At 40.8% G+C, this 12729-nt stretch overlaps 1 protein-coding gene across 2 annotated transcripts in view; it reads right to left on the bottom strand.

The window, feature by feature from the left end:
* Positions 1 to 12729, bottom strand: part of LOC124798260 (NBAS subunit of NRZ tethering complex-like) — a 424226-nt gene that overhangs the window by 278329 nt on the left and 133168 nt on the right. For both annotated transcript variants that reach the window (XM_047261580.1, XM_047261581.1), the window contains exons 21-22: positions 11714 to 11816; positions 11435 to 11631 (exon numbers count right to left, since the gene is read on the bottom strand). In XM_047261580.1, the coding sequence (XP_047117536.1) occupies positions 11435 to 11631; positions 11714 to 11816 (300 nt within the window). The remainder of the gene's footprint in view (positions 1 to 11434; positions 11632 to 11713; positions 11817 to 12729) is intronic.

Genomic DNA, 12729 nt, shown 5'->3' with positions numbered 1-12729 from the left:
TCCTGTAGTGAAGTAGAAGTGGATAGTTCCTGTGAATTATTATGGATGGAGGTTACACTCAACAACCGAACTAGGTTAATAATTGGCTCCTTTTACCGACCTCCCGACTCAGCAGCATTAGTGGCAGAACAACTGAGAGAAAATTTGGAATACATTTCACATAAATTTTCTCAGCATGTTATAGTCTTAGGTGGAGATTTCAATTTACCAGATATAGACTGGGACACTCAGATGTTTAGGACGGGTGGTAGGGACAGAGCATCGAGTGACATTATACTGAGTGCACTATCCGAAAATTACCTCGAGCAATTAAACAGAGAACCGACTTGGAGATAACATCTTGGACCTACTGATAACAAACAGACCCGAACTTTTCGACTCTGTATGTACAGAACAGGGAATCAGTGATCATAAGGCCGTTGCAGCATCCCTGAATATGGAAGTTAATAGGAATATAAAAAAAGGGAAGAAGGTTTATCTGTTTAGCAAGAGTAATAGAAGGCAGATTTCAGACTACCTAACAAATCAAAACGAAAATTTCTGTTCCGACACTGACAATGTTGAGTGTTTATGGAAAAAGTTCAAGGCAATCGTAAAATGCGTTTTAGACAGGTACGTGCCGAGTAAAACTGTGAGGGACGGGAAAAACCCACCGTGGTACAACAACAAAGTTAGGAAACTACTGTGAAAGCAAAGAGAGCTCCACTCCAAGTTTAAACGCAGCCAAAACCTCTCAGACAAACAGAAGCTAAACAATGTCAAAGTTAGCGTAAGGAGGGCTATGCGTGAAGCGTTCATTAAATTCGAAAGTAAAATTCTATGTACCGACTTGACAGAAAATCCTAGGAAGTTCTGGTCTTACGTTAAATCAGTAAGTGGCTCGAAACAGCATATCCAGACACTACGGGATGATGATGGCATTGAAACAGCGGATGACACGCGTAAAGCTGAAATACTAAACACCTTTTTCCAAAGCTGTTTCACAGAGGAAGACCGCACTGCAGTTCCTTCTCTAAATCCTCGCACAAACGAAAAAATGGCTGACATCGAAATAAGTGTCCAAGGAATAGAAAAGCAACTGGAATCACTCAATACAGGAAAGTCCACTGGACCTGACGGGATACCAATTCGATTCTACACAGAGTACGCGAAAGAACTTGCCCCCCTTCTAACAGCCGTGTACCGCAAGTCTCTAGAGGAATGGAGAGTTCCAAATGATTGGAAAAGAGCACAGATAGTCCCAGTCTTCAAGAAGGGTCGTCGAGCAGATGCGCAAAACTATAGACCTATATCTCTTACGTCGATCTCTTGTAGAATTTTAGAACATGTTTTTTGCTCGCGTATCATGTCATTTCTGGAAACCCAGAATCTACTATGTAGGAATCAACATGGATTCCGGAAACAGCGATCGTGTGAGACCCAACTCGCCTTATTTGTTCATGAGACCCAGAAAATATTAGATACAGTCTCCCAGGTAGATGCTATTTTTCTTGACTTCCGGAAGGCGTTCGAAACAGTTCCGCACTGTCGCCTGATAAACAAAGTAAGAGCCTACGGAATATCAGACCAGCTGTGTGGCTGGATTGAAGAGTTTTTAGCAAACAGAACACAGCATGTTGTTATCAATGCAGAGACGTCTACAGACGTTAAAGTAATCTCTGGCGTGCCACAGGGGAGTGTTTTGGGACCATTGCTTTTCACAATATATATAAATGACTTAGTAGATAGTGTCGGAAGTTCCATGCGGCTTTTCGCGGATGATGCTGTAGTATACAGAGAAGTTGCAGCATTAGAAAATTGTAGCGAAATGCAGGAAGATCTGCAGCGGATAGGCACTTGGTGCAGGGAGTGGCAACTGACCCTTAACATAGACAAATGTAATGTATTGCGAATACATAGAAAGAAGGATCCTTTATTGTATGATTATATGATAGCGGAACAAACACTGGTAGCAGTTACTTCTGTAAAATATCTGGGAGTATGCGTGCGGAACGATTTGAAGTGGAATGATCATATAAAATTACTTGTTGGTAAGGCGGGTACCAGGTTGAGATTCATTGGGAGAGTCCTTAGAAAATGTAGTCCATCAACAAAGGAGGTGGCTTACAAAACACTCGTTCGACCTATACTTGAGTATTGCTCATCAGTGTGGGATCCGTACCAGATCGGTCTGACGGAGGAGATAGAGAAGATCCAAAGAAGAGCGGCGCGTTTCGTCACAGGGTTATTTGGTAACCGTGATGGCGTTACGGAGATGTTTAATAAACTCAAGTGGCAGACTCTGCAAGAGAGGCGCTCTGCATCGCGGTGTAGCTTGCTCACCAGGTTTCGAGAGGGTGCGCTTCTGGATGAGGTATCGAATATATTGCTTCCCCCTACTTATACCTCCCGAGGAGATCACGAATGTAAAATTAGAGAGATTAGAGCGCGCACGGAGGCTTTCAGACAGTCGTTCTTCCCGCGAACCATACGCGACTGGAACAGGAAAGGGAGGTAATGACAGTGGCACGTAAAGTGCCCTCCGCCACACACCGTTGGGTGGCTTGCGGAGTATCAATGTAGATGTAGATGTAGATGAAAAGGAAAATGACAAAACTCAAATGCTAGAGATTCAGTCATACACAAGGAACAAACATGTTTTGGAGAATATCTTGAAATGAAATTTCAATTTTTTGTTACCAAACTGTGAATAAGTGTCACATCAGCAGAATTACTTGCCTGAGATAAGATTAGATTAACCAAAGCCATAGGAAAAGCCATTTTATCATATATCTGTGAATGGAACTAAATGACCATTTTATTAGTTACAGTGACACCCTCCTCTCCATTTGCATTTATTAAATACTTACCTGTGGAAATACACAAGCTGAAATAATATACAGGACGTCTAAAAATGTACATTACAACTTCAATATGTTATAGCACCCAAACTAACTAAAATATTCACACCATGTTTAGCTTATGTGACAACCCTGCTCACAAAATTTTGTTGGTATCCTTTCCAGGTTGTCATGAGTGAAGCACGATGACAATGATTCTAGAAAAAGTTCACAGTGTGGAATGCTTTATTCAGACCAAATTGGATACAATGGTTCAAAGGAACTTCCAAACACGATATAGGAAGTAAAGACTCTCACAGATGTTGATACACTCGTGATACAGAAATTTTATGCAGATATGGTATGGTGAGATATGGATATGGTGAGATAAATGTACTAACCAATCTTGGATCATATGAAATGACTGATACTGTACTGAAAACATAAAAGCCAGAAAACCACTACTACACAGCTATGTGATAATGTTTAAATGTTAATTTTTATAAACACTTAATGTAATTACAATTATGGTTATGAACTTCTCAAAAAAGATAAACTTTATTTATGAAACTTATATTCCAAAGATGATCAAGCATAAATAGATTGATATACACTGGTAATTTCTTTACGACATGTTGTTAGAGGGAAATCTTTGTTTTTTGTTTGGTTGGGTGTACGAGTTTGAAATGTAAGAACGGAGTACAAGTTACTTGTGTTGTACTAATTTGTATTGCAGACTTTGAGAAAGGATTTTTGGATAGATTTTGATTGGAGTTGGAAAAACAGGAAAATACAACCACAATAGACACATTTTGAAAAATATAGTAATCAAACTCGGCACAGTAAAAATAACAACAGGAGGGAACATAGTAATCAAAATGATAACAATTATCATCAGAAGGAACATAATAGAGTAAATGGTAACAATTTTCATTCTGGAAAGCAACATAGTTGCTGCAAAAAGAAAAAGAAAAGAAGAAAGTTACATGCATCTGTTCCACACCCACAAATTAAAAAAAAGTTATAGTAACAAAATGTTTTCTACTGCATGTATAGAACTATATAGTTACAGTGTTTCATGCATTTTTGTGCAAACTATTTAAATGTGGTAACTTCTTATTTTTTCCTGTGCCATGTTACTTTTCTACTGGTTATAAATAAATCATAACACATTTGCATTTTATTATAAGTGTTTTTTCTTTTTTTTTTCTTTTTTTGCAGTGTTATTCTTCAATGTTTAGAGTAAGCTTTAAGTGCAAGACTCAATCAGTTCCTGAGCATTCACTTAGTTCTTAACATAGTTTTCTTTGCAGTATATAATATAATTTGTCTCATTTCCATGTTATTTTTAATCACAATATTTGTGTAAAAAGACTCTGGAATCTAAAAAAATGACCATTAGAGCATTTCCTTTTGCTGCCTCGAATTATTTGAATTATTTGTTGTCCAATGAAACTTTAACATTTCTTGTGTACTAGTTTTGAGTATGCGCATTGGATAGCAGCACACCATTTCTCAAAAAATAACTGCAATTTCTTGTGCTGTAAATAATTTTCTTGTGTTTACTGTGATACGATTTTTTTTATTTTTTATTTATTTATTTATTTACTTTATTTTGACCCACCATCAACTTGCTACAATTTTTTTCCCCAGTCTTCTGGATAAATCAGAGTTATTTACTAGAGTTACACTTTATTGCCTGCTATTATTATCTACACAAATTTCTCTGCATTTAATCGAGAGAACAATGTTACATATATCGACTATACATAAAAACAATTTGCTATTGCAATATATAGGTTAAGAAATTTATAGTTTGTGACACAGTCTTCAGATCGGAGATTCATATGTTTACCATTTGTGACACAGTCTAAGATCTGAGATTCATATATTTTTAGAAAAATGGTCTTCCATCATACAAGCATACTAAATCTAGAAACTCATCTATTGAATACAAAGGGATTGTATTAACTTGTACATGGTCTGTACTTTCATACTGCCTATTGAATCAGCATACTTTATGTAGACGTGAATGAAGAATTTTAAATACAACAGTGACAAATAGTACATGAACTGCACTTTAAAGTAAATTTCAGTGTTGTTGACATTTTTGGCACAATTTATGGTCAATATTTTTACACGAGTAACCAAATAATTCAGTTTTCAAAAAAAATTGTAAGAACGAGCCAGTCATCTCATCCCCTAATATAATTTGAAAGACTTAAAAGCAATTTTTCATATGTTATTGTGTAATCTATTATGTGATTTGAAAATTAATAAATGCAAAACACTAGTAACAATCAGAAACTAAAGGTCAAAATGAGTGATAAAACCGATAATCTTGCACAGGGAATAGGTAGGGAGTCTGCTAACTTTGATAGGCATACCATGCGGCGAGTGGTGCCTTCAATAGCTGGGTGTATCAGTTCTCAATTTCTGGTGCACTCTATTCTAGCTCTTTCCTATCCAGGTTCTGTTCCCATTGTGCTGTTCAATTTTTTTTTTACTTTTTTACTCTTTTCTATCTGAGGTCTATCCCACTTTCTGTCACCACAACATCTGTGGATGAGATGATATGACAGTTCTATGTTTGAAGTAACCGTCATTTCGGGCATACAAAATTCTTGCAAAATAAGGCAAGGAATAATTTTTATCACAGCATAGTTTTATATGCCAAGGGTTCAATGTTCTGTATGAAAGTTAAATTTGATAGTAAGACATTGTAGTATGTTGTTACAAAAAGCATTTCATTGATGTTATGAGAAAAATGAGTAAGTTCCAAACTAAGTACATTAATTTTGTCCTCTGATCTGAAGTATTTTGCTATATTTTCTTTAAAACCACTTCAAATAACTATGTGGACTAAGATGTTTTCTTTTGATCATAGGGCATTACCAATTAATAATATTTCAGATTAAAACTGCGTGTTGGACCGAGACTCGAACTCGGGACCTTTGCCTTCAGCGGGCAAGTGCTCTAACACCTGAGCTACCCAAGCGCGCCTCATGCCCCACGAAAGACAAAGCACCCGAGTTCGAGTCTCGGTCCAGCATACAGTTTTCATCTGCCAAGAGGAAGTTTCATATCAGCGCACATTCCGCTGCAGAGTGACAATCTCATTCAATAATATTTCACTTATTGAAGACAGATTTATAAATGTTGATATATAGAGTTATTCATAAAATACGAATTCTACTGCCATGCCAATACAATAAGTTACTATTATGTGTATTATTTTTGCTCATCCAATATATGTTATGTGATATTTGGTGATAATTTGAGAGATACAGAATAGATAAAAGGTGAGAATTAGAAATTCTTTGAAAATTTGTGATAAAAAAATTCTGTAAAGCGAAATTCTGCTCTTGATCTCACTTGAATGAAGTAATGATGCCAAGGTGGTCAAATGCTGTATATCACATAATGAAGAATCCAGTTTTGCATCAAAATGTTTCTCACATTTTATGCTTGCAAAATTTTTGGGGGCATTTCTAATAGAACTGTTTATGATGAGATAAATGTACTAAACAATCTTGTATCATATGAAATGGCTGATACCATACTGACACCATAAAAAACAAAAATCCAATACTACACAGCAATATGAAAATGTTTATATGTCAACTTTTGTAAGCACTTAATGTAATTACAGTGATGATTACAGACTTCTCAAAAAATATAAACAATTATTTATATTTTATTGATGAAATGTATTTTTCAAAGATGATTATGCACAAATAGATCGATATATGACAGTAATTTCTTCGCTACATGTTGTTAGAGGTAAATCTTTGTTTTTTGTTCAGTTGGTTGTATGAGTTTGAAGTGCATGGATAATGTCAAGTTATGTGAGCCATTCTGATTTGTATTGGGAAGAGAAATGGCTGAAAATATATGTGTTATTTATCAGAAAGTCGATAACTGCTTACACAATATCGTTGAAGCAACCCAATCATCCTCTAGATGATCATAAAAAGTTAAACCAAAGAAAGGAAACGGATATCAAGCTTACAACTCACAACAAAGAACGGCAACAAAACAGGTGAGTATCATTGATAAAACTGGTTATTTAAATTCGATGACACTATCTCTCACTGCAGTGCATGTCTATCTCAGTGAGGCAAGTGCTGCGAAAATCTGACCAGTCACCAGATTTAGTGACTTACTTAAAAAATTAATGAATCAACTTTGGCCACCAAGAGGGTTGGTGGTGGTCAGAACAGGAAGTCTTGATACAAAGCATCATAGTGGAAGACCTGGGACAAGTGAAGCTGACAAAGAACAGAAACAGATGGCAATTCAACGTTCGCTGCATAATTCTTTTGGGAGGGCGTCGCAGGACCATGAACCGGGTCATCCAGAAATGTTGACAGATGTATTCATACCAACTGCAACTACCGCACACATTGAAACCAAATGATAAGACACAACATATGCTGTACACTGTGAACATTCTTCACCATTTAGAGGAGGACAGAAATTTTCTAAACAACATTTTCAGTCAAAACAATATCCCACGTGTGTGGTAAGGTAAACAAACACAATGTTCACAACATCTGCGGCACAATCAGTCCACATACTGTGACAGCCCAAAAGTGAATGTGTGGTTTTGCTGCATGGTTGATCTCACTGCGGGGCCCATTTTTTTCCTCACAAAAATTCAGTTAATTCTAACAATTAACTTGATAAACTGGAGCTTTCTACGTTAGCACAACTGGAAGACTGCCATGACACAGTTGTTTTCCAACAAGATGGTGCATCATATTGGGTTCAGACTATGCAAGATGTTCTAGACGAGGTGTTTCCAGATGGCTGGATTGGCAGGGGTAGTTGAATACCTTGGCCTCCCAGGTCGCCTGACATTACACTGATGGACTTCTTGCTATGGGGGTATATCAAGGACAAAGTCTACCAAACATCTGTCAACTACATAAATGATTTAAAGAACTGAATTATTGGAACATGCCACAGTTGATCTGGATATGTTGCAACGAGTGCAGATACAGCTTGAATACATACTGGATGTTGTTTCCAGGGTTCTCGGGTGTCCAGCTGGATGTGATTGTTGAAGTCCCACGATATTTCAGCAAATAACTTTCCGCCATCATCAGGTGGTTCTGATGGAATGGTCTGTCTGCTCATTGTCAGTGTTATTTATGTCCGTCAGTCGGGCTTCGATTCCCTGGGCTGACGGTCCAATTGCGGCCGCCAAACTTCCGTTTGCGGCCGCCGACATTCCATCTGCAAGCGCGAACGCTTCGATTGCGGCCACAGACAATCCGTTTGCGGGCACCGACCCAGGTCCGCGCCCACCCGGCGTCACGCCGGTTGGTGGAAGATGCAGAATCCTGTGGAATTGCAGCCGTTGTAGAAGGGTCTTGTGTCCACTTGTGGCGTGACTCCTTGATGGAGTTAAGTAATGGTTGCCATGCCTTGCTTAGTTGAAAACCTGTGTCTCGGTTTATGAGATTGTCCATTATGCGAATTTCAATGGCCTCCTTGAAGATGCTGTCCCAGTAGAAACTGGTAGGGGGCCAGAATCTTGGTCTCTTCGTATTTCGCGTTGTGTCCAGTTTCCAAACAGTGTTCTGCCAGTGCCGATTTGGTGGGCTGGCCTAGACGCGTGTGGTGTTGGTGTTCTTTGCAGCGGTCTTCAACTGTTTGGATTGTTTGACAACACAAAATTGACATGGTCTTCCAACCACCATCCGAGATACAGATCCTACTGGGGACAGTGAAAGACGGATTTGGCCTCAAGAAAGCGGGTGTATATAATATTCCATGTAGTTGCAGCAAATTGTACATCAGTCAAACAATCTGAACAGTCAAAGACCGCTGCAAAGAACACCAACGCCACACGTGCCTAGGCCAGCCCACCAAATCGGCACTGGCAGAACACTGTTTGGAAACTGGACACAACGTGAAATATGAAGAGACCAAGACTGTGGCCCCTACCAGTTTCAACTGGGACAGCATCTTCAAGGAGGCCATTGAAATTCGCATAACGGACAATCTCATAAACCGAGACATAGGTTTTCAACTAAGCAAGGCATGGCAACCATTACTTAATTACCCGGCGCGACGCTGGGGTGGGCACGCACTTGGGTCAGCGCCCGCAAATGGATTGTCGGCGGCTGCAATCGAAGTGTCGGTGCTCGCAAACAGAATGTCGGCGGCCTCAACCGGAAGTTCGGCGGCTGCAATCACACTGTTGGCACAGGGAATCGAAGCCCGACTGACAGACATAAATAACACTGACAATGAGCAGACAGACCATTCCATCAGGACCATCTGATAAAGGCAGAAAGGTTATTCACTGAAATACCGTGGGACTTCAACGATTGCATCCAGCTGGACACCCGAGAGCCCTGGAAACAACACATACACTGGGAAAGCCTCCGATCACAGGCTGGATGTTGTGCATGTCCCAAAAGGTGCACATATTGTAATTAACTGAATGGCATAAAACTTTGTGACATAGTGTGTCACAAATGGTGAACATGGTGTGAATTTCTTAATTAGTTTGGATGCTTTGGCAGATCAAACATGTACTGTACCTTTTGACATACACTATACAGGGTGTTACAAAAAGGTACGGCCAAATGTTCAGGAAACATTCTTCACACACAAATAAAGAAAAGATGTTATGTGGACATGTGTCCGGAAACGCTTAATTTCCATGTTAGAGCTCATTTTAGTTTTGTCAGTATGTACTGTACTTCCTCGATCCACCGCCAGTTGGTCCAATTGAAGGAAGGTAATGTTGAACATGTGCCTTTACAAGTACGACACAACATGTGGTTCATGCAAGATGGAGCTCCTGCACATTTCAGTCGAAGTGTTCGTACGCTTCTCAACAACAGATTCGGTGACTGATGGATTGGTAGAGGCGGACCAATTCCATGGCCTCCATGCTCTCCTGACCTCAACCCTCTTGACTTTCATTTATGGGGGCATTTGAAAGCTCTTGTCTACGCAACCCCGGTACCAAATGTAGAGATTCTTCGTGCTCGTATTGTCGACGGCTGTGATTCAATACGCCATTCTCCAGGGCTGCTTCCAGCGCATCAGGGATTCCATGCGACGAAGGGTGGATGCATGTATCCTCGCTAACGGAGGACATTTTGAACATTTCCTGTAACAAAGTGTTTGAAGTCACGCTGGTACGTTCTGTTGCTGTGTGTTTCCATTCCATGATTAATGTGATTTGAAGAGAAGTAATAAAATGAGCTCTAACATGGAAAGTAAGCGTTTCTGGACACATGTCCACATAACATATTTTCTTTCTTTGTGTGTGAGAAATGTTTCCTGAAAGTTTGGCCATACCTTTTTGTAACACCCTGTATAATTAATTTCTGAACAGAAATAATTACATTAAATTATACAACACTGATAAAACAAAACTGTTCATTGTTCATTTCCTCATTTTAAAACTTGATACAGTTGTTTGAAGAAGAAGGGATAACTTCAGACTATTGCAACATGCAGCACAATACAAGGGATACTTACTGTCTCCATATCCTCCATCCAACAGTTTCCATCCCCTCTATTAAACCATCTCTGCCCCATTATTGTCTCCCGCCCTTGTCAATGCACCCACCCACCTTTCCCCACTTTTCAACTCTGTTGTCCCCACCTCCCTGTCCCACAACCTCCCAACGCTGTGCCTGTTGGCAGTGTAGTTCCTGCACTCTCCATCAAACAGCACTCCTCTCTTCTCCCACCCGTGCACTGCTATCCCCTCCCCTTCCTCAACCCATTCCATTCCATATGACAGTTGCGTTCTGGTCTGAGCTGTCTGAGTTGCCAGTCATATGTGTGAGAGGTGTGCTTACTTGTATGAATGAATGGTGTGGGTTTCTCTTTCTTTTTCTGACAAAAGCAGTGGCTGAAAGCTTATGTGTGTCTTTTAATTGTACCTGGGTGCAACTTAACTTGTCATCATTACGGTAGGTAGCAATCCTTTCCTACATTGTTGAAAATATAAGTGATTGTGTTTATCTTTCAAGGATGCTAAACAGACAAACTGACGGTAGGTAGCAATCCTTTCCTACATTGTTGAAAATATAAGTGATTGTGTTTATCTTTCAAGGATGCTAAACACACAAACTGACCACTTGAAATGAAGAATACACATACAAATAGCAATCAAAATATGAACTAGTGTGCAGCAACCATCATAACTGATCTGGCTAATAAAACCTAAGATTAAATTCCATCCACATAAAAGTTGAAGATCAAAATGTTATCTGCCACTCTTCTACCACCAAATAACTATCACCAAATATCTATCAAATGTGTCTACATTATCAAACATATGAGGATCTCCAGACATTATCTCTCAACAATTTTTAGCCAATGCATATCAATAAAACATATAAATCATTAAGTGGACAAACACAGGCAGTCATTTCCTATTGCTTTCTCTTTTGTCATGAACTGAAGAATTTTAATATATTTTGTAAACAGGCAAATACTCCTAAGTTTAATCACATCAAGGTCAAAGTCATGAAACTACTACTATTATTTACAATGTACTATTATTTACAATGTTACATGAAAAATAGAAATACCTAAATAAGACACAAAGATTATTCTGTTCAACTGATACTTACTTTGCGAGTTCCATTGCTGGGCAAAGCAAATCTCCAGATGAGTCAAAATATTCTCTTGCAACCTGCAGAACCAATTTAACACTGCGGTCAAATGATACCATTTTAGGAATCACAGCTGACTTCCGACACTCCAAAATAGTGGATGCTTCTGCAATATTTTTTTTATCACCTGATGACAGCAGAGTTTCAGCATATATCTAAACACAAGATTGTACAAAATTCACACACAGGGTGAAAATAGATTTTTTCATTAAGTGACAGGCAAACACATCCACAAACCTCATAACATTCTTTTGTGGGGATGCACTTGAACACCTTTTCTTGCAGTGTCAAAATATCATTCAGTAGTTGCTCCCACTGAGACTTAGAAGGTGAAGAGATTCTGAAACACAGGGAATGCAAGTGAAACAAAACATAAAAGCTAATAAGCTGGATACAAACACTTGCAGTATTTACCCACTGGTCTATACTGCAATTGAGCAGTCAGATAACATTAAGACAGTTGTAACAGATATCTCACTGTAAGTCTAATGTCAAAGTCAAAAACAAAATACAATATGAAAATGATATACATCCATAAAACCTTGCTGCGAGAGCAACAAAAATTAAACAAGGGGGAGGAGTGTCCATAGAGCGAGTGATCAATAGACAGATGCACAGCCAAACGAGGGTGGAGGGTCAGTGGCAGAGGAGGGAGGGGGAAAGAGAAAAGGGAGGCAGAGGGAGCAGAGAGATGGAGGGAGCAGAGAGGGGGATGGTGAGGAGGGATGGGGGAGGTGCAGTGGAGGGGGAGGAGAGAGGAGGGATGGGGGATGGTTGGTGCAGTGGAGGGGGAGGGGAGGTGCAGTGGAGGGAGAGGGGAGATGAGGGATGGGGGAGGGGAGGTGCAGTGGAGGGAGAGGGGGAGGAGGGGCAGGGGGCGGGCAGGGGGGTAGGGGGCGGGCAGGGGGGTAGGGGGCGGGCAGGGGGGTAGGGGGCGGGCAGGGGGGTAGGGGGCGGGCAGGGGGGGAGGGGGCGGGCAGGGGGGGAGGGGGCGGGCAGGGGGGGAGGGGGCGGGCAGGGGGGGAGGGGCGGGCAGGGGGGAGGGGGGGAGGGGCGGGCAGGGGGGAGGGGGGGAGGGGCGGGCAGGGGGGAGGGGGGAGGGGCGGGCAGGGGGGAGGGGGGGAGGGGCGGGCAGGGGGGAGGGGCGGGCAGGGGGGAGGGAGGGCAGGGGGGGAGGGAGGGCAGTGGGGGAGGGAGGGCAGTGGGGGAGGGAGGGCAGTGGGGGAGGGAGGGCAGGGGGGAGGGAGGGCAGG

This window comes from Schistocerca piceifrons, chromosome 5, assembly GCF_021461385.2.
Source record: "Schistocerca piceifrons isolate TAMUIC-IGC-003096 chromosome 5, iqSchPice1.1, whole genome shotgun sequence".
In the NCBI taxonomy this organism is placed as follows: domain Eukaryota; kingdom Metazoa; phylum Arthropoda; class Insecta; order Orthoptera; family Acrididae; genus Schistocerca; species Schistocerca piceifrons.
The sequence above is the reverse complement of the archived record's forward strand: the minus strand, read 5'-3'. Positions and strand labels throughout refer to the sequence as shown.